Here is a 22,037-nt window from a genome sequence, read left to right on the forward strand (position 1 = left end):
TGGTTAGGTGGTCTCACAAGAGTGGAACAAGCTTGATTTCTGTTAGCCAGAGCTCCTTTTTCCTTCATGTACTGTCTATACTCTTACTCTCTACATTCTTCTTTTTCTGTGTGTCAGTATCAAACCTTACTTTTTAGAAGGACATTGTTTCTTTAACCATGGTTACTATATTGTCAGCTTGGTAGGTGTCTTCCTAGGTGTCATCATGCCTCTTTTCAAGTTCATACCTGTGCTTGAGATACAGTGTTAATCTTATTGTTTAAGTCTGTTACTTCTTTTTTCTGTTCAAACTATTTGTAACAAATGGCCTCTATACTGTATAACAACAGATTTCAAAAATAAGCCATCTGCTTTTGATAAGAAATATCTCAGATGTCATGTGATGGCCCATTATGACTGGTAACATTCAAGAAGTAAGTAATCTAAAATATGGCAAAACCAGTCTATGGGGAGAAGTCAAACTAGAATACATATAGTCAACACAGATACTATGAACATTAAGTTTCATATTTATTATACACAGTATATCTCTGTGAGTTTGTAATAGGCAATAGCTACTGTCCAGATAGTATCAAATCTAAAACTTCACTTCTCCCATGTGGTGGCTATTCTCCCCTCAACTTCACCTGCCTTCCAAGTGATCCTCCTACTTCAGCCTCCCAAGTAGCTAGGGCCACAGGTGCACATCACCATACCTGGCTAATTTTTAAATTATTTGTACAGACAGAGTCTCATTATGTTGCCCAGGCTGATCTCAAACTCCTGGGCTCAAGTGATCCTCCTGCCTCAGCTTCCCAAAATGCTAGGATTATAGTCCTCAGACCACTGTGCATGGCTATACTTCTCTTATTTGCACAGTTCCTGTCATCTATAACAAAGTTACTTCAGAGTTATGTGTAATTACATTTAATATGTTAATACTGATTTTCAATATAACAATAACTGTAGGTTTTTTAAAAAAAAACCTAGAACAGTAACAAAAATGTGTAAGTTGCCTATTGAATGTGGGCTGGTAATTCAGCCAATTAGGAATATACTTCTATTTTATTATATAGTTTACTATAATTAACCTGGATACTCTTTATTTTGTTCTCCTTAATTACTTAACATGTTTGGGTTCTGATATATACTTATCAGAGTTGTTTTTGGTATATTTATATTTGCCCCCATGGGCACAAGATTTATAATAAATAATCTACATATTAACTGTTTCAGTGAGAAACTGATAGGATAACTTTTTTTTTTTTTTTTATAAAACTCTTCAGACTGATATTGCTACTAGGTTGAATATTTCTGAGGAATTTTTCTTTATTTTGTCATTGTGTCTACTTTTCCCAAGAAAAAAATTTCTATTGATGGTACCATACCATCATATCCCTTCTGGTTCTAGGACACCACCCCAGGGTTTGGAATCTTTTAAAATGTACTTCAGAATCTCTGTGATGCTTTTGTTCTAATCTTTTGGATTGTCTAATTTTTTTTTGTATTCATACTTGTGATTGCCCATAATGCCTTCTCTTTTGTTCTGAGAAGTTCATCTGTCTTCTGCCACACTCAGGAATCCTTTAATACTTGGGTCAAAGTACCATACAGACTTCTCTGATTAGCCTAACTTCCTAGCTAATAATGTCCTCTGATACGTTGTTGTCTGTTTCAGACAGTTAGTTTCCTTTTGCTTTTTTCATTGTAAGGGTTTTTTTCCCCATAATTTATAAAAACAATGCTTACTTATCTCCTGTATACAGAGAATGACCTTTGAACTTAGTATCCACTCTATTTATAATACTTAAACCTTACCTCTCTGATTCCTCAATGTTTAGGATTACCTCTCCTAATCATTTTTACTATTATACACTTGTGCTCCTGTTTTAGGGAGAATTTTCTCCCTAAATGGGTTCTTTTAGAATACTTTGTAAGTTGTGTATTTTTAAGTGATTTACATATGAGTTAAAGTACATTTTGAAAACAATTATATGAAATTTTTTATTAAATACTTGTAAAAGGTTATAAGATATCTATCTCCTTTTGTGTTTTTGGCCTTATTGGTGTTTCTGGTGCATTTATTTAGTAAGAAAATGTTGTATGAATATGATTTTAAATTTTACAAATGGGAAAAAAAGAAATAGCTATTGAGATAGGGTTTCTTCTTCTTCTTCTTCTTCTTTTTTTTTTTTTTTTTTTTTCTTAAATGAAATGGAGTCTTGCTCTGTTGCCAGGCTGGAGTGCAGTGATGTGATCTCGGATCACAGCAACCTCAGGTTCAGGCGATCCTCTCTCCTCAGCCTCCGAGTAACTGGAACTACAGGCATGTGCCACCACGCCCAGTTAATTTTTGTATTTTAAGTAGAGACAGGGTTTCACTGTGTTAGCCAGGATGGTCTCGATCTCCTGACCTTGTGATTCTCCCACCTCAGCCTCCCAAATTGCTGGGATTATAGGTGTAAGCCACCGTGCCCAGCTGTATTTCTTTTCTTTCCTTTTCCTCCCTTCCTCCCTTCCTTCCTTCCTGTCCCTTTCTTTCCCTTAATTCATTCCTTCCTTCCTTCCTTCCTTCCTTCCTTCCTTCCTTCCTTCCTTCCTTCCTTCCTTCCTTCCTTCCTTCTTTCTTTCTTTCTTTCTTTCTTTCTTTCTTTCTTTCTTTCTCTTTCTTTCTTTCTTTCTTTCTTCTCTTTATAGTTTTTATTTTTTCCCTTTTCTCCTTCCCTCTTTCCCTCCTCCCCTCCTTCCCTTCTTCTCTTCCTTCCCTCTTTCCATCTTTCCCTCCTTCCTTCCTTTTTGTTTTAAGAGACAGTCTTGCTCTGTCATCCAATCAGTCTGAAGTGCAGTAGCATGATCATAGCTTACTGCAGCCTTGAACTCCTGGGCTTGAGGAATCTTCCCACCTCAGCTTCCCGAGTAGCTAGAGCTAGAGGTATGTGCCCTGCCCAGCTACTTTTTTTTTTGGGACATGGAGTCTCGCTCTTGTTGCCCAGGCTGGAGTGCAGTGGCGAGGTCTTGGCTCACTGCAACCTCCACCTCCTGGGTTCCAGCTATTCTTGTGCCTTATCCTCCCAAGGAGCTGGGATTACAGGTGCTCACCACTACGCCTGGCTAATTTTTGCAGTTTTAGTAGAGACAAGGTTTCACCATATTGACTAGGCTGGTCCCGAACTCCTGATCTCAGGTGATCCACCCACCTCATCCTCCCAAAGTGCTGGGATTACACATGTGAGCCACTGCACCTGGATGCGATAATAAATATTTTATACACGTTTCATATAAATAAACTACAGCAGGTCATCAAATAACATTTTAACATTAATGAGGAAAAAAACTGATTCCCGGCCAGGGCCACTGCCTATGCAGAATTTGTACATTCTCCCCATGTCTCCATCAGTTTTCTCTGGATATCCTGGTTTTATCCCACATCCCAGAGACATCCACTGTAGATTCATTGGCATGTCTAAAAGATCCCAGTCTGAATGAATGTGGGCATGTGTATTAGTATACTCTGCAATAGGATGGCATCCTGGTTAAGGTTAGTTACTGCCTTGTCCCTGAGATGCTGGGATAGGGTTTGGCCACCCACAACTCTGAACTGGAATAAGTGGGTTGAAAAAGAAGCAAATGAATAAAATTGTGGTTTGTAAACTCTATGATACTCATACAAATGCATAGCCATAAATGATGTACAAAAGTGAGCCCACTAAACTTAAAATTTTACTGTGTTTGAACTGCCTGGTGGTAGGAAGTGCCCCTTACGGTGTTCAGTTTGTAACCATTGAGTCCTTGATTTCATCTACCACCATCACTGATTCACCAAAAATTGGATAAATAACTATCTTAGTGGTTTGTATTAATCTTTCTTAAGTGTATGTATAATTAACACTTCAGTATTTAATATTCAAAGTGTCAACTTCTAAATAAGGAAGTTTAGTGATTTTTAAAAATTTATTTTATGAGATGGAGTTTCACTCTGTTGCCCAGGCTGGAGTACAGTTGTGCAATCTTGGCTCAGTACAACCTTCACCTCCAGGTACTGGATTCTCCTGTTTCAGCCTCCCATGTAGCTGGGACTACAGGTGCATGCTACACTGCCCGGCCTAGTTTTCTGTATTTTAGTAGAGACTGGGTTTTACCAGATTGGCCAGGCTGGTCTCGAACTCCTCAGCTCAGGCAGTCCATCCACCTCAGCCTCCCAAAGCGCTGAGATTATAGGCATGAGCCACTGTGTCCGGCTGTGATAAAAAAAAAAAAAATATATATATATATATATATTTTTGTAATCACAAATATGGTATAGGAACGTAAGTCTTCTTTATATCAATTAACGTATGGTAAAATTAGTTTTATGCATCATTTCAATTAGAATTGCAATTTTCAAGAACTGTATGTTGTGAGGACTTACTGTATGTGCATATGCCAAAGAGAAGTGTAATTTTTTTATGTGTAGTTAATAAAGTACAATATTTATAATTTTCATCTAGGGTTAAGTTTAGAGCAAGTTGACATCTTATGGCATTGTTTAGTAGAAGATTCTGAATGTTATGATGATGCACTCCATTGGTTTTTAAATCAAGTTCGAAGTAAAGATCAACATGCTATGGGTATGGAAACCTACAAACATCTTTTCCTGGAGAAGGTAATTGCATTTCTCACAGTTTATTTGTTATTTTTCCATGTTTCTGTTTTTTCTGTTGAAATATGAATTCTGTAATGCTTTTTTTTTTTCTTTTTTAAGTAGCCAAATGTAATGATTTTAACTATCCTAAAATAATTTTGGTCAGATTGTGCTTTGATTTTGTTGTTTACGCTGTTTACATCTAAATTAATAGTTTATATTTATAAAAAAGTTTTGTTAGCTACAATAATTAGACTAACAATTAGAATAACTCTTGAAGGCAGCACTAATTAGAAATGTGGAGGGTTTTTCTGTTTGTTTTTTAAAATAATAGTATCGTTAGTCCAGTTTTCAGGGGTGGTGTTCACACCCACAAGTGTGAGAACTGCTTTCTGTGACTCTTTTTTAGTTAAATGATTGTCATTGCAGTCAGTCTTTTGGGCGAAGATAAGCCAGTTTCCAAATGTGTAGATTCTGGGAAGGCATATTCAGAAGTTTTGTCATTATTGTAAAGATGTTCCAATTTTTGTTCTTCTTTATCACATGCCACTGTTACCTCAGATGGCATTTTTCTTAATGAACTATCCCCATTAGAATTTTGAAACTCAGTGAAAATAATGGAATAGACTTTATTTTTATGCTTATTATAAAGACTGTCTGCAAAATGTGACATTGTCTCCATGTTGGAACTGAGTATATGTATGAATGAGTTCTAGTATGTATAAACTAAATCACTTAATAGATCCAAGACAGAGCTACAAATAGATCTTTTGCCATCTTAAATTTCAACCCCTGACTTTAACAAAAACTGCCCATCTATACCTCCCATAACTTTGTATGGTATAGTTATACAATCGATGATAGATGTTTTTATTTTTGTCCTCTGATTTGAGTCTGTGTACATCTTGAAAATTGAAACCTGTATCAGCAGGTTTCAGTTATTAACTGAATAAACTGTTCATTAAATTACACATATATATATTTTTAATTTTCATTTTATTTTATTTTTTTTGAGACAGGCTTGCTCTGTCCCAAAGGCTGGAGTGCAGTGGTGCTATTATGTCTCACTGTAGCCTTGACCTCCCAGGCTCAAGCAATTCTCCCACCACAGCCTCCCAGGTAGTTGGGACTACAGCCATATACCATCATACCCAACTGATTTTTGTATTTTTCTTAGGGACACGGTTTTGCCATGTTGCCCAGGTTGGTCTCAAGCTCCTGAGCTCAAGTGATTCGCCTGCCTTGGCCCTCCAAAGTGCTGGGCCACTGTGCCCAGCCAAATAATTATATATTTTTATTTTTTTGAATTATCACTAAAAAATTCAAGCTGATTTGTTTTCTTGTACAATGTTTTTGGTAAAATTTAAATAAAATAAAATCTGTTAATTATCACACTAAATTAGTTTTATGTTTCCCTACCCTCCCAAAGATGCCCCAGCTGAAACCTGAAACAATTAGCATGACTGGCTTAAACCTGTTTCAGCATCTCTGTAACTTGGCTCGATTGGCTACCAGTGCCTATGATGGTGGTTCAAATTCTGAGGTATGGATTTAGATTTACTTTATTAGTCAACTTTTTTCCTCAAATTAGATTATCAAATTAGGTTACCAAATTAATTTTTTACAGAGTATAGAATTGTGCAATGCAGTTGGGTTTGTTTGTTTTGAGATGGAGCCTCGCTCTGTTGCTCAGGCTGTAGTGCAGTGGTGCCTGCAACCTCCACCTCCCAGATTCAAGCTATTCTCCAGCCTCAGCCTCCCAAGTAGCTGGGATTACAGGTGCCTGCTGCCACGCCCAGCTAATTTTTGTATTTTTGGTAGAGATGAGGTTTTACTATGTTACTCAGACTGGTCTTGGATTCCTGACCTCAAGTGATCTTTTCACCTGCCTCCCAAAGTGCTGGAATTACAAGCATGAGCCAGCGTGCCCAGCCGAATTGGATTTTATTCTGTGGTTTCAAAAGTTTTATAAAGGAAATTTATTTTTCATTACCAAAGATAACATTCGTTGTGCTTAGTGAAAACACATTACATGTTTCTTGATTTATCAGAAGAGGCCGTGTGAGTGTTCAGTATCCTAGACATTCCTAGATAATACAGTCAAATATTTTACTTCAAATAAAAGATTGATTTATCTCAGGTATGATTTTTATGTCATTTGGTTCAGCTAAGCTGTTAGTTACTCTTGGGCAATTTCATTCCAAGCTACTTTAAGTAACCTCTCATCTGGGAGTCATCTCTAACTGAGCATGATGATCACTTCATTAACTCTCACAAATGGCTCTTCTTAGCTTCCAGGTTGTGGCATCCTAGGGCTGATACGGCACCTGGGGGCTGCCAACAAATGGCTCTTCTTTAGCTTAGAGTTGTATGTACCTGGCTTGTTGGCTGCTAGGAATTGTTAAATGTATTATCCCTGTACTCTGCTAACAGAGACTTACTTGACAGTCTTCTTTTTGGGCATTCCATTTGGGTAATAGTAGCTTTGATGTAGTAATTTTTTTTTTTTTAATAGTTTTCTTAACAAGTTGGTGTTGCATTAGGAGAAAGGTAGAGAGAACGGATGTTAATTAGTATGGGAAAGAATAATTTTGGCCGGGCACAGTGGCTTACTCCTCTGATCACCAACACTTGGGGAGGCCCACGAGGGCAGGATCACCTGAGGTCAGGAGTTCGAGACCAGCCTGACCAACATGGTGAAACCCAGTCTCTACTGAAAATACAGCAATTAGCTGGACCTGGTGGTGGGCACCTGTAATCCCAGCGACTGGGGAGGCTGAGGGAAGAGATCACTTGAACCTGGGAGGTAGAGGTTGCAGTGAGCCGAGATCACACCACTGCACCCCAGCCTGGGCAACAGAGCAAGATTCCATCTCCAAAAAAAAAAGAATTTTATCTCTTAGCAAGTTTTGGGAAAGTGTTTTAAAAAGGAAAAAATAATTTTTAAATTATTTTTTGTGATGGAGTCTGGCTCTGCACCCAGGCTGGAGTGCAGTGGCATGATCTCAGCTCACTGCAACCTCTCCCTCCCGGGTTCTAGCAATTCTCATGCCCCAGCTTCCTGAGTAGTTGTGATTACAGGGGTGTGCCACCATGCCTGGCTAGTATTTGTATTTTTAGTAGAGGTGGGGTTTTGCCATGTTGGCCAGGCTGGTCTTGAACTCCTGACCTCAGGTGATCAACCTGCCTTGCCTCCTAAAATGCTGGGATTACAGCGGTGAGCCACTGTGCCAGGCCATAATGATTTTTTTTTGAGACAGTGTCTCACTCTGTTTTCTGGGCTGGAGTGCAGTGGCACAGTCTCAGCTTATTGCAGCTGAACCTCGCAGGTTCAAGCAATTCTGCCTCAGCCTTCTGGGTAGCTGGGACAACAGGAGTGTGCCATTATGCCCAGCTAACTTTTCTGTTTTTAGTAGAGTTGGCCTGACTAGTCAAGAACCCTTGATCTCAAGTTTTCCGCCCTTTTTGGCCTCCCAAAGTGCTACAATTACAGATGTGAGCCACCGTGCCCGGCCAGAATAATTTTGACTACACCTAAAATGCTTTTATTTTATCTTCTTACTACCTTCTTTTCTTGTCTGAATAGATTTTTTGAATTTTTAAAATCTTAACTCTTGCTTCAGTATCACTATGATAAATATGTCATCTAGGCTGAATTGCAGTGGCACAATCTTGGCTAACTGCAACCTCTGCCTCCCAGGTTCAAGCGATTCTCCTGCCTCAGCCTCTCGAGTAGCTCACATTACAGACCTGTGCCTCTGTGCTCAGCTAATTTTATTTATGTATGTATATGTATGTATGTAGAGATAGGGTTTCACCTTGTTAGGCTGGTCTTGAACTCCTGAGCTCAGGCAACCTGCACGCCTCAGCCTCCCAAAGTGCTGGAATTACAGGTGTGAGCCCCTGTGCCCAGCCCACTATGATTGTTTTGTTTGGTAATTTCAGACAACTAAACTTATTTGATTCACCTAAGAAGTAGTTATGCTATATTATGAAATAATACTGCTGTTTTAAAGTAGGTGAACAACTAAAGTTGTTCAGCTACCTATTAAGACACCTTTCTTCAATCTGTTCAATTTTTGGGAGCTTCCACTCCCCAGTTTTTCTGTAGTTTTCAGTGAAAACATTGTCTTTGTCATCTCATAGTTAACACTATAAATTAGAGTGACGCTGGACACGGTGGCTTATGCTTATAATCCCAGCACTTTGGGAGGCTGAGGCAGGCGAATCAACTGAGGTCAGGAGTTAGAGACCAGCCTGGCCAGCATGGAGAAACCTTGCTGGTTTTTTTGTGTGTAAAAACAAAGATTAGCCAGATGTGGTGGTGCACACCTGTAATCCCAGCTATAGGCTAAGGCATGAGAATCCTTTGAAAACTGGGAGGCAGAGGTTGCAATGAGCTGAGATTGTGACACTGTACTCTACCCTGGGCAACAGAGTGAGTCTCTGTCTCAAAAATAAAAATAAAAAAAAATTTTTTGAGAAACTTGAATTAGCAGCTCTTGTTAATTTTCTGCGAATACAAGAAAGCAGTGGTTTTTTCAATATGAGTTAGATGGATTCATTGAAGCATTGTGCTCATTATTGTATTTCAGTTGGGTTTATTCCTTTGTAGTATGTTTTTAAGGACTTGAATTTTCCTACTACGTAGTTATAACTTGTTAAAGAAGTAAATGTCGTTTGTGCTGTATAAATATTAGAACCTAGTATAGGTGTGTTCATTAATTGAAATTTTTAAGGCTTTTTATTTAATAACTGAATAATAGGATTTGCCATATTAATACTTTATAAGATTAAAACTCTTGGGTATTTGTATGATTTTTACCTTTGATACTTAATTCTTATGAGTTACATTATTTGAGAAACAGAATTTAGAGGTATCTTATTTTTCTTCCTTAGCTCTGTGGTATGGACCAATTTTGGGGCATTGCTTTAAGAGCACAATCTGGTGATGTCAGTCGAGCAGCTATCCAGTATATCAACTCCTATTATATTAATGGTAAGTGATTTGAAATATTGTCTTATGTGAGGGTGTTTTGTTAAACTGTAGTTTTTCTTTGATATAGCTAAACAAGAATATAAGGCTAATATATGTATCTAAACATTTGGCTTTCAGGTAAAACGGGTTTGGAGAAGGAGCAGGAATTTATTAGTAAGTGCATGGAGAGTCTTATGATAGCTTCTAGCAGTCTTGAACAGGAATCACACTCAAGTCTGATGGTTATAGAAAGAGGACTCCTTATGCTGAAGACGCATCTGGAAGCGTTTAGGAGAAGGTAATTTTTTAAATATCACACTGTTAGAATGAATTTCATTCTTATTCCTGCATTTCCATAAATAGTCTTAAAGTGAATCTAAAGTTTTTGTTGGGGTCACATAGAAAGTGTAATTTACCAAAGTGAAATGTCAGTAATAGAAGTAATTTTTATTAAGAATATATACCATTTTGCCTTGAAATAGGCAGTACGGGTTCCTGATAAATATTGCACAGCTTTAATAATAGAGTTTGAGCAGGTATGCATGAATAAGAATTATTAGAATTCCATCTCCAAAAAAGTATCGACTTTGATTAAAAACGCAGAACACCACTACTAAAAAAAGTCTCTAAAACTGTTACCAACAACATCAGATAATCTCATAGTTGAATCAAGTTGAGTCATATGTTTCATTTGCTGTTTTTTTTTTCTTCCTGGACTAGGAGACAGTATTTTAATTTTGAATTTCCATTTACCATGGAAACATGACCAAAAAATTCTGTTAATGAATATCTGTATAATTAATTTAGACATAACCTGTGTAATACAGAAATAAAGCAAATTAATATTTATGAATATATCGACTGAAATGAAAGGTGAGTAGATAGTTTTAAGAAATTCTCTGTTAAAAATCATGAGCAAATGTAAAGGCACTAAGAACTGTGTTGAAAAAAATTGTTAAAATTAGTAACTTTTTCAACTTCAGATCTTAGTTTGATATTGAAATTGATAGTTTATTGACATTTTTAAAATATCAAGAAATATTGTATAGTAAAGGTATTTTATACATTCCTTATAATAACATACTTCCATGATTTGAAACATTTAGACACTACAAAATTCTTTACTTTGATTATGATTGCAATTCATAGAAATTCCACTTGAAGAATTTCTTGTGTTTTTAATGAATGTGGAAGGGAACTCTTTTTTTTTTTTTTTTCCACAGAAACTTCATACTGCCTTTTAACTTTAACCACTTAAAAAAATAAAATTTTTAAAAAAGCAAATGTGGTGGTGTATCTTATTCAAATACATATTATAAAATTTATATATTACACTGTGATGTAAAAAATGAAAGTCTACTGTAATTGCCCTCTTCCTTTTGGAGATAGTTACTGTTAATGAAACCTGTACTTCCAAAATTTTTTCTATGTTATAGGATATACAAACAGCAAACCAAAAAGGTCCTGTTGATTCACATCCTTAGTCCTTGCACAACATTAACAGTGTCTAAAATCAGTACTTATTCTAAGTCTTTAAAAATGTATTCGTTTTTTGAGCATTCGGTGGTGGTTTTATAAGTTTAATAAAATTAAGTCCAAAAATTTCTTCTCAGAAGTACAAATTTTGTTGTAATTCAGTTGTGGGAAAAAAAAAATTGTCCTTGATATCTTTTTATTCATGTTTCACGTCAGAAGTTAATGTTGATATAAAATAGTTTATATAAAAATGTTTTGTTACTAGTAGAACAACTAGATTATGGATAAAATTGAATAGTCACAAAACTAAGAAGTAGTTTAAAAAAATTTGCCTAGGTATTTTTCATGCAAAATTTTGTTGTTGATGTGCTTAGTGATATTATTAATTGAAAGTTGCCTAACATTTGTAGATTGAAAATATAATTGTTTTATGTGTTCTGTATATTAAGACAATAATGTCTTAAGCGGTTTTCTTTTTAAAAAGAGATAAAGTTACAGTCTTAAACAGTGGTTCTCAGCCAGAAGTGTTTTTGTTTACCAAGACATAGTATGTAATGTCTGGAGACACTTTTGATTATCACAGCAAGGGAGCATGTTACTGATATCTGGTGGGCTGCTGCTTAATATTGAAGCATGAGATATAGCTCCTTCACCCCTCTTCCTTTGCCTTCTGATAACAAGTTATTAATTGGGCTTAAAATGTCAGTAGCACCACTGTGGAAAAACCCTGGTCTTGAATATGTAACAGGAAACAGTGTTTTAAGATTACTCTTTGGGGCCGGGTGCGGTGGCTCACACCTGTAATCCCAGCACTTTGGGAGGCCGAGGCGGGTGGATCACGAGGTCAACAGATCGAGATAATCCTGGTCAACATGGTGAAACCCTGTCTCTACTAAAAATACAAAAAATTAGCTGGGCATGGTGGCGCGTGCCTGTAATCCCAGCTACTGAGGAGGCTGAGGCAGGAGAATTGCCTGAACCCAGGAGGCGGAGGTTGCGGTGAGCCGAGATTGTGCCATTGCACTTCAGTCTGGGTTAAACTCCGTCTCAAAAAAAAACAAATAATCTTTGGCTCATACATTGGATCATGTGGAAAGTAGACAAGTTCATTCATTCCTTCACTTTTTATCCTTCTATTCCAAAATTGCCAATTAGTTTTAGACTTTTATTTTAACTAAATTCAGGTACCTTGGAATCCTGTCTTTCACATCTGGAAATTAGTTAGAAAATTCACGCATGTTTAGTGATTATCATGCTAGGTGCCTATGTCCTTTGAAATATAAATAAGTCTTTGTAATTCACTTTATAATTTTAGCAGCCGTGAATTGCCTCTCAAATTCTATTGGACTGGTTAGTATATATTTACTAGAATGTTTCTGTCCGTGAAAAATATTTCTTAGTATCTTTTTTTCATCTGAATGTAGGAATCACAGCTTACTATTTCATTTACTGGATTAGATTTTTTTTTTAAATTCCTTCCGTGTCTATTAATATTTCTACCCTCTTCATTTAAAAAAAATGGCCTTAATGAGATTTTTTTTTTCCTCAGTAATTTTTCTTGGTGACTATTTTGTTACGTGCTCTTAGCTGTTACTACGCATTTAGGTTTGATTCAGTATGATGAATCTGAACTTAAATTTGTTGCTGTAGAATAAATTGGAATGAACTAAAGATGTTAAAAACTTCTGTAACATTAAAATGGTTTAAAGTGGTATCCTTTTTATGTGTTGTTTTTTTTTTTTTTTTTTGTCATGTTTTAGGTTTGCATATCATCTGAGACAGTGGCAAATTGAAGGCACTGGTATTAGTAGTCATTTGAAAGCACTGAGTGACAAACAGTCTCTGCCGCTAAGGGTTGTATGCCAGCCAGCTGGACTTCCTGATAAGGTACTTAGATAGTTTTAATTTCCAAGTTGTTAACATTTCTCAGGTCAAATATCTGTTCTTTTTGTATTTTTAAATTGGTTGCATCTCATATTTCAGATGACTATTGAAATGTATCCTAGTGACCAGGTAGCAGATCTTAGGGCTGAAGTAACTCATTGGTATGAAAATTTGCAGAAAGAACAAATAAATCAACAAGCTCAGCTTCAGGAGTTTGGGCAAAGCAACCGAAAAGGAGAGTTTCCTGGTAAGCCTTTCAATTCAAATGCCCTCCTCCTTCCCTCTCTCCTCTCCCCCTCTACTTTCTATCTGCCTCTCTCTCCCTCCCTCTCTTACTTTCTCTCTTCCTCTCTTTCTTCCTCTCATTTCTCTCTCCCTCTTTCTCTTCTTTCTTTCTCTTTCTTTTTCTCTCTCTTTCTCAGCCTCCTGAGTAGCTGTGATTACAGGCACCTTCTAACATGCCTAGCTAATTTTTACATTTTTACTAGAGATGTGGTTTCACCATGTTGGCCAGGCTGGTCTCGAACTCCTGACCTTGTGATCTGCCAGTCTCTGCCTCCCAGAGTGCTAGGATAACAGGCATGAGCCACAATTCCCAGCCCTCTCTCTTTCTCTCTCTTTTCTTTCTCTTTTCTTCTTCCTTCCTCCTCTTCCCCTTCTCCCTTTCTCCCTTTTCTTCTCCCTTTCCCTTCTTCTTCCCCTTTTTCTCTCTCTCTCTCTCTTTTTCTCCTCTTTCTCTCTTTCTTTATTTCTTAATATCATATCATATATCACAACTGTCTTGGTTTGTCTTGTGTTGCTATAACAATACTACAGACTAGATAATCTGTAAAGAACAGAATTTATTTTTCACAGCTCTGGAGCCTAGGATGGGAAGTCCAAGATCAAGGTACCAGCATCTGGTGAGGGCTTGCTTTCAAAGTGGCACCTTGAATGCTTCCTCCTCACAGGCAGAGGGTAGAAGGGTAAAAAAGGAACAGACTCCCTCCATCAAACCCTTTTATAATGGCATTAATTCATTCATGGCCTCTCCAAAGACCCCATGTCTAAAATCTGTTGCATTGGATATTAATGTTCAACATGAATTTTCAGAGAGAAAAAAATTCAAACCATAGTAGCAACTTTGAACCTTTACTTTGAAGGTCCACCATCCATATTCATGGCTCCCTTCACCCTCCCCTCCCTTTGGTGCCATTGATTCTTAGGTAAGAAGCTGCTAAGAGTTGCTTTGGATGTTATATGCAAAAAAGTCTTCATTAGTTTCTCAGAAAATTCTATTTTAGACTTTTGATTTGACCATTAAAAACTTTTTAAGTTTATTTCATAAGCAGTTTGGGGATTATTGATAAATTTAAGATTTTGTATACTGATCCACTTTAACCCAATAGTGTTGTTTTTTTTTTCCACTGCTAAAAGTCATACCAATAGTGTTTTTTTTTTTCCTTTTTGGCTTTTTTCATATATTTCATTTTCATTTTTCTGCATATATAAAAATAACATACCTTCATGTCCCACCTGTGCACCTCTCCTTGCTTGCCAAAAGTATCTTAAGAAATTTTTCATTTAGGCCTCACATATATATGTATATATTTGTGATTCCTCCATTACTGTTACTAGTGAATTTTTAGTGTAGTTCCATGGCACATTGAATATGAGCTAATCAAAGAAACACTCTGAAAGAAACATCATGATGAAAGTTGTTACTTTTTTACTTAATATTAAAGGTTTGAAATAATTTTAATACTAAAGGTGTGAATACATATTTAGAAAAACTGCTTAGTTTTAAAAGCTGCTTCTTAGGACCTTCTTAATCTACCTATATGAGCAGGGTGATAATTTTTAGGCATGTTTAGGTAAGGAGCCAAAGATTAATGACAGCATGCTTACGGTGAATCATATGTATCTTGTGAAGTGTATCAGTAATTTTTTTAAAGTATCAAATGACTAGTATTTTTGATACAAAATAATGTGGAAAAGTTAACCTCCTAGCCCCATCTGTGAACCACCCAGTTTTCCTTTTCCTGAGGCACATGGTGTTAACGGTTTCTGATACCTCTTTCCAGAGATATCAAGATACAATGTAAGAATATTAATATACATACATATTTAAAATACAAATGGTAGAATTCCATCTTTACTGTTGTATTGTTTGCTTGTAAGGCATATCATTATCTTAGAAAACATTTTGTATAAGATCATGGAGTAAGTTACCTCATTCTTGAGATCTGTGTAGGGCACTGTATAGTAATAACTTGATTTATTTTGCCTTTTCTCTGTTAATGGTCATTTAGATTGTTTTCATTCTTTTGATGTTACAAACAATGTGACAGAATATCTTTGTCTACATTATTTCATGTATATTGGATAAATACCTCATTATGGAATTTCTGGATACAAATGTATCTGCTTTCATTAGGTTGAAATGTATTGTACTTAGAGTGTATGAAAATACTAAAGTGAATAACGCATGTACCTACCATCCAGATTAAGAACTAGAATATTAGTAGAAGCTACTGTTGTGTTCCTACCCAATAACATCATTTCCACTTCCTCTTAATACTGTCTTGATTTTTGAATTTATTATGTTGTTAGTGTTTTATATAGTTTTACCTCCATGTATGTGTTCCTTTTTAGTTTTGTGAAACAGGTTAGCAACCACAAACATAGTGGATTAAGAAAAAGGAATATATGTCTATTATTAGATAAAGGGTTTCAGAAGATGACAAGCTATAAACCTTCCGTACACATCTATATAACCTAATTTGGGGATATCAGTAGGAAACTTCTCAAGTATAGGTCTCAGCACAGTTAAGACATATCCTAGTGCTTTAATGTTGATAAAAATACTAGAATATCCAACAGTAATATCTTCATTGAATTTGTATTTTATTTTCTTTTTCTAAGCTCTTCATGATCTACCATAACTCTCAGGAGTAGGTCAAAGCAGAATTTCTTCTGTAGGATGAAATAAATGTCCTCTGCTGATTCAAGCAGTAGGACGTGGAGGTGAGAGCAGGAACCTCACTAGCACTTTGTAAAGACAGTCCAACTACAGATAAAAATCTGGGCCAGGTTCATTGTCCATTCTTTTGTAACATAGAGAAGATAGTACAATGGTAGCAGTGATCTGAGTCATGATAACCCTCAATAATGCATTTCTCTAAAGTCACACTGATCTTACTGTCCTCCATATTTGGTGCACAGCAGGGATTGTGTGATATCTTTTGTCATCTGTCTAGTAATTCTCCTTACTTCTCTCCTGTGTTGGATATTCTGTTTCCATTATCCATACCAATCTTGTTACTGGTTGACTTTGTGTGTGTCTTTCTGGAATACAATGAAGTGTTATGTTCAGTGGTTTCTTGTGAGATGATTAACAGGGGTTTTTGATTCCTTGCATCATTAAAAATAGGCATCTCATGTTTTCATACCCACATGATAAATTAGCTGGGTATAGAATTCTAAGTGGGAAATTATTTTGGTGCAAAATTTTAGAGGAACTTCTCCATTGTTTCTTGATTTCATTGTTGCTGTTGAATTCTGAAGCCATTCTGAATTCTGATATTTTTTGTTTGTTTGCTTATTTTGACAAACTTCCCTTGTCACCCAGGCTGGAGTGCAGTGGTATGATCTTGGTTCACTGAAACCTCCAGATTCAAGTGATGCTCCTACCTGAGCATCCTGAGTAGCTGGGGCTATAGGCAGGCACCATTATCCCTGGCTAATTTTTTGTGTTTTTAGTAGAAAGAGGGTTTCACTGTGTTGCCTAGGTTGATCTTGAACTCCTGAGCTCAAGCTATATGCCCGCTCTGGCCTCCAGAAGTGTTGGGATTACAGGCCTGAGCCACTGTGCCCAGTTAACATGTAGTATTTTTACTTACAGAGATAATCAGTCTTCACCTTTTTCTTAGTTTTCTGGGCCTGAGTATCGGTCTGTTTCCAATGATTGTGATGGATGCTTCAGTATTTACATATTTAGGTATTTAACTTTGGGCCTTTTGAATTTGGCAGGTTATATTGTTCAGTTTGGAGAAATTTTCCTGAAATGGTTCATAGATTTCTTGTCTTCTATTTTATCATTTTCTCTCCTCATAGAACATATCCATTATCTAGATGTTTCATCTCTAGGATTCTTCCTAATTTATCTTTTTTGTATTTCTTTTTTGTAAGTTGTAACTCAAGTTCCTGAGAGATGTTATCAACTTTATTTTGCAGTCCTTCTACTGAGTTTTTCATTTCTGTCATTCTTTTAATATCTAAGAGCTCTTTTTTCCCCTGTAAAAATAGGCCTGTTTTTATAGTTGAAATATCGTTTTTAGATTAGCATTTTTCTTAATTGTTTAATTTTGCTTTTTTGATTATTCTGATACTGTCTCTAGTTTTCATTTACGTTTAAGGTAATTTTTAAATTTTCTATTTGTCCCATCTCTTTTGTTTTTAGCACATATTTAGCACTTCTGACACTTTCCATTCCTGAGCATAGATCTTAGTTTCTATTTGGTTTCTTTTCCAGCTTTCTTTCTGTTATTTTATTTTATTTATTTTTTGAGACAGGGTCTCACTCTATTACCCAGGCTGGAGTGAAGTGACATGATCATGGTTTACCACAGCCTCAACCTCCCATGTTCAGGTGATTCCTCCACCTCAGTTTCCTAAGTAGCTGGGAGTACAGGTGCTGGGCACCATGCCCAGCTGATTTTTGTACTTTTTGTAGAGACAGGGTTTTGCCATGATGCCCAGGCTACTCTCAAACTCCTGGGCTCAAGCAATCCTCCCACCTTGGCCTCCCAGAGTGCTATATTTATAGGTATGACCCACTGTACCTGACCTTTCCCCCTTCTTTATAGTAAACTTCCTTTAAAGCCTTGTACTCTGGTCTTCGGGTGACAAATTTTCTAAAGCTGTGTTTTGTCTAGAAAAAAGTTTATTTAAAAATGTTTATTTGCCTTCATTGTTGATGGATATTTTCACTGGACATCAAATTCACTGGACATGAGGATTTTTTTCCTCTTTCAGGACTTTAGAATTGTTGTTTGATATTATTTGGCTTGTAAAGTTTGTGACCTGATTCAGTGTTTTTCCTTTTGTCTTTTACCTCCTTTTTTTTTTTCACCCCATGGTTGGCTTTAAAGATATTTCTTTAACATTGATTTTTCAGCATTTTGATTATGAATATGCCTTTCTTTATGTTTGAGATCTGGGTTTAGTTTACCTCTTAGATCTATGAGTTTATAACTTTTATCAAACTTACAAAAGGTAGCAATTATATGTTGCTTTATTTTTTCTCTTCTCTCCTTACCAGTTTAATTTCTGTTTCTAGGCTGTTGGTAAGGTGTTGCAAATTTCTGAGGCACATTGTTACTTTTCTTTCTTCCTTTTGCATGTGTGAGGGTTAGATTTTGATCTTACTCTTAGGCCAGATCATTTTACAATTTATCTTTTTTGGGGCTTGCCGTTCATCACAAATTCATTTGGTGATCATCTTGCAAACTTTGTTGGTATGATCTCTTTTTGTTCTTGGCAGTTAATGTTTGTGAATTTTTTTTTTTTTTGAGACAGATGCTGTGTCGCCCAGGCTGAAGTACAGTGGCATGATCTCAGCTCACTGCAGCCTCTGCCTCCTGGGTTTTGACAAGCAATTTTTCTGCCTCAGCCTCCTTAGTAGGCTGAGACTACAGGTACACGCCACCATGCCCAGCTAATTTTTGTATTTTGAGTAGAGACAGGATTTCACCAGGCCAGATTGGTCTTGAACTTCTGACCTCGTGATCTGCCCGCCTTGGCCTCTCAAAGTACTGGAATTACAGGTGTGAGCCACCACACCTGGCCTGTGTCTGTAAAATTGTTAACATGTATTTTATTTGAGTTGTAAAGGGGAAAAATTACATGTGTGTTCAGTATTCAATCAAATTAAGAGTTTTTAAGGTTTTGTTTTGTCTTGAAACATTCATTAATATTTTAATTTTTTAAAGGTAGAAATTCTAAGAACTAATAAGGAATAAGCAGTTCTTAAAAAGATCTTCTCAAAGGTAGTAAAAGATAGAAAGCAGCTCAATGTATTATAAAATCTAATTAAGCCATAAGAATCAACATTAATGTGTTGTCATTGTTCATCCAGCCTGCTATATCAAAATACCATAAATGCGGTAGCTTATAAACAAAAGAAATTTTCTTCTCGTGGTCTGGAACCTGGGAATTCCAAGATCAAGGAGCCAGCAGATTCAGGTGTCAGTGACAGCTTTCTCATGGATGGTGAGATGGTGCTTTATTGCTGTGTCTTCACATAGTAGAAGGCCCAAGCAAGCTCCTTTGGGCCTCTTTTGTAGAGACACCACCACTCCCATTGATGGAGGGCTCTGCCTGATACCTAATAACCTCCAAAAGGCTCTACCTCTAAATATCATTGCCTTGGAAATTGGGATTCACCATACGAATTTGGGGAAAACATATATTCAGACCATAACACTTGTCATTAACGCACAGAATATAAGCCTTTCTCACATCACATACGGGCCATTATCCTAAATAAAACACTAGCCATTGCAGTTCTCTTTTGGAACAAATTTATGTGTGCTTAGAGTATCCAACAAATTAAGGCAGAAATCACTGAATTATTGTAGCAGTTAATCATGACTAAGAGTGTTTTAATATTGCAGATATTTATAATCATTACATTTAATAGTCGGAGTAAGATAGAATAGGCATTTAATAAAAATCTACCAAAATGCTGCCGGTGTGGTGGCTCGTCTGTAATCCCAGCACTGTGGGAGACTGAGGTGGGAGTATCACTTGAGGCCGGGAGTTCAAGACCAGCCTGCCAACATGGCAAAACCACCCTGTCTCTACTAAAAATACAAAAATTATCTGGGCCTGGTGGCGTGCACCTGTAATCCCAGCTACTCGGGAGGTTGAGGCACGAGAATCGCTTAAGCCGGGGAGGCAGAGATTGTAGTGAGCCAATATCATGCCACTGCACTCCAGCCTGGGCAACAGAGTGAGACTGTCTTAAAAAAACAAAACAAAACCACCAAAGTATTAAAAGTTTAATATAGAATTTCTGTCCATCCAGTAGCCAAAGCTTTTCTTAATGAACATACTGCTTTATAAGTATTTACTTTTCTTCTCATATTGTATGATACAAAATGAGTTGAATAAAATAAAATATGCTATGAAATAGTATAGCTGTTAGATTATTCAATTATAATTTGTGAGCAACATGATGATAGGACACTGAAGAAATCAAGTATGCAATAGCAATTTTAAAATGTTACGATAATCTGGCCATGTGTGGTGGCTCATGCCTGTAATCCCAGCACTGGGGTGGCGGGGGGCGGGGTGCTGAGGCAGGCCGATCACTTAGATCAAGAATTTGAGACCAGCCTAGCCAACATAATGAAACCTGTCTCTACTAAAAATACAAAAATTACTTGGGCATAATAGTGCTCCCCTGTAGTCCTAGCTATTTGGGGGAGTCTGAGGCACAAGATTAGCTTGAAACCAGGAGGCTGAGATTGTGCCATTGCACTCAGAGTGAGACTCTGTCTCCAAAAAAAAAAAAAAAGATGTGAGATCTTTGTAAAATGTGAGAATAAAACTTTTTTATATAAGTGGACAGCTCAGTAAATTGAAATAGCATGTGTCCATACTAAGTATTGTGAAGATGTTAAGTAAATTTGTTTTTTTTAAATGTTATCTCTAAAATCCCAATGTGATTTTTGTTTAAAATTTGATGAAACTACTGTGAAGTTACCTGTACGAATAAGCAATATTAAAGCTCTAGGAGGTCAGTAAATTGGTACTTTACAAAAAAACTCTGGGAGAAAAACCCAAAAGGATAATAGAAAATTTAATTTTTATACTAGCTGTATAAACATTTAAAGCATAATATGATTTTGGTGTGGGAATTGTTAGTTAAACAATACAGAATGAATACTGAAAATTAGTCATCTATGACTTGTTTGGGGAAATAACCCCCTCTTTTTCTAATATTTAGGATATGTTTAAAATGTCATTCCTATTAACAAAATAAGTGGTAGGAAAATTTAGAAGAAAATAGGATTGAATATTTGTCAAACCATTTTGAGGGCCAGGATAGAGGGCTAGAAATATCGAGAAGGGAAAGAATTATAGATTAAGCTGCACAGTGATTAGCAATTCAGTTATAAAACAATTGTGTTTAAGACAAGTTGCCAAAATGACTCTTCTTGGGAGAAAAACCTTTTCCTTCTCTGTGTTTGAAATATTTTCCCACAGACCTTTTTTATTCATGTGAAGGGAAAGGTAATTTTAAAATGTTATGTGTCATTATGGAAAGAACAGCCTTACTCCACTCATTTTTCTTGAAAGCAGTTGTTTAGAGTCTGTTCACTGGAGTGTTTGTACATCAAATGAATGAAGTTTAGCAATATTTTTAAAGTTTAAATTTTTCATCAAACATCATTTTGCTTAATTTTTTGACTCGAATCATTTTTTCCCCTAAAAAGTTGTGCATTATATAATACTTAATTTGAATGTCTATTCCATTTTAGTGCCTGGAATGCATGTGTGAATAAAACATCTCTGCCCCTGTGGAACTGGGAATTTGTCTTTCTTCATTTCGTTTGTTTTTCTTTCCTTTTTCCTTCCATTTTTCCTTTCTTCTTCCCTTTTTTCTTTCCTTCCTCTTTTTTCTCCCCACCCTCCCTTCCCTTCCCAGATCATAAATACGAGATATTAATAAGTGCTTTAAAGAAAGATAAAGCAGAGTAAAGGATTAATGATGAAATGAGGCTTTTAGATTGGGTAGTAAGGAGAAAGCTCCCATTGGATGAGAGACTTGAAAGTGGTGAGAGAATAAGTATCTTGAATTTCTGGAGAGGAATCTTAGTCCTTGAGATGGGAACATACTTGGTATTTTCAAGAAAGGTCAGGGAGGCCAGTTGGCTGAACCTAGTGAGGTAGGGAAGATGGTGGGAAATGAAGTTGAAGATGTAGGCAGCAAATAGGACTTCATGTATTCTAGAAATAACTATTATCAATCTATTGAGTTTACTGTCTTTACCTAAAATCTGGAGGGTTGGAATTACATTTAAGCTTTGCTACAACTATATATTGCTACAA

The 22,037-nt window shown here is 36.4% G+C and overlaps 1 protein-coding gene across 12 annotated transcripts in view; it reads left to right on the forward strand.

The window, feature by feature from the left end:
* USP34 (ubiquitin specific peptidase 34) overlaps positions 1 to 22,037 on the forward strand; it is a 282,857-nt gene that overhangs the window by 140,208 nt on the left and 120,612 nt on the right. For all 12 annotated transcript variants that reach the window (XM_054244928.2, XM_054244930.2, XM_054244931.2 and 9 more), the window contains 6 exons: positions 4,467 to 4,621; positions 6,030 to 6,143; positions 9,500 to 9,599; positions 9,717 to 9,876; positions 12,815 to 12,941; positions 13,038 to 13,185. In XM_054244928.2, the coding sequence (XP_054100903.2) occupies positions 4,467 to 4,621; positions 6,030 to 6,143; positions 9,500 to 9,599; positions 9,717 to 9,876; positions 12,815 to 12,941; positions 13,038 to 13,185 (804 nt within the window). The remainder of the gene's footprint in view (positions 1 to 4,466; positions 4,622 to 6,029; positions 6,144 to 9,499; positions 9,600 to 9,716; positions 9,877 to 12,814; positions 12,942 to 13,037; positions 13,186 to 22,037) is intronic.

This window comes from Callithrix jacchus, chromosome 14 (genome assembly GCF_049354715.1).
Source record: "Callithrix jacchus isolate 240 chromosome 14, calJac240_pri, whole genome shotgun sequence".
NCBI classification, from domain to species: Eukaryota; Metazoa; Chordata; class Mammalia; order Primates; family Cebidae; genus Callithrix; species Callithrix jacchus.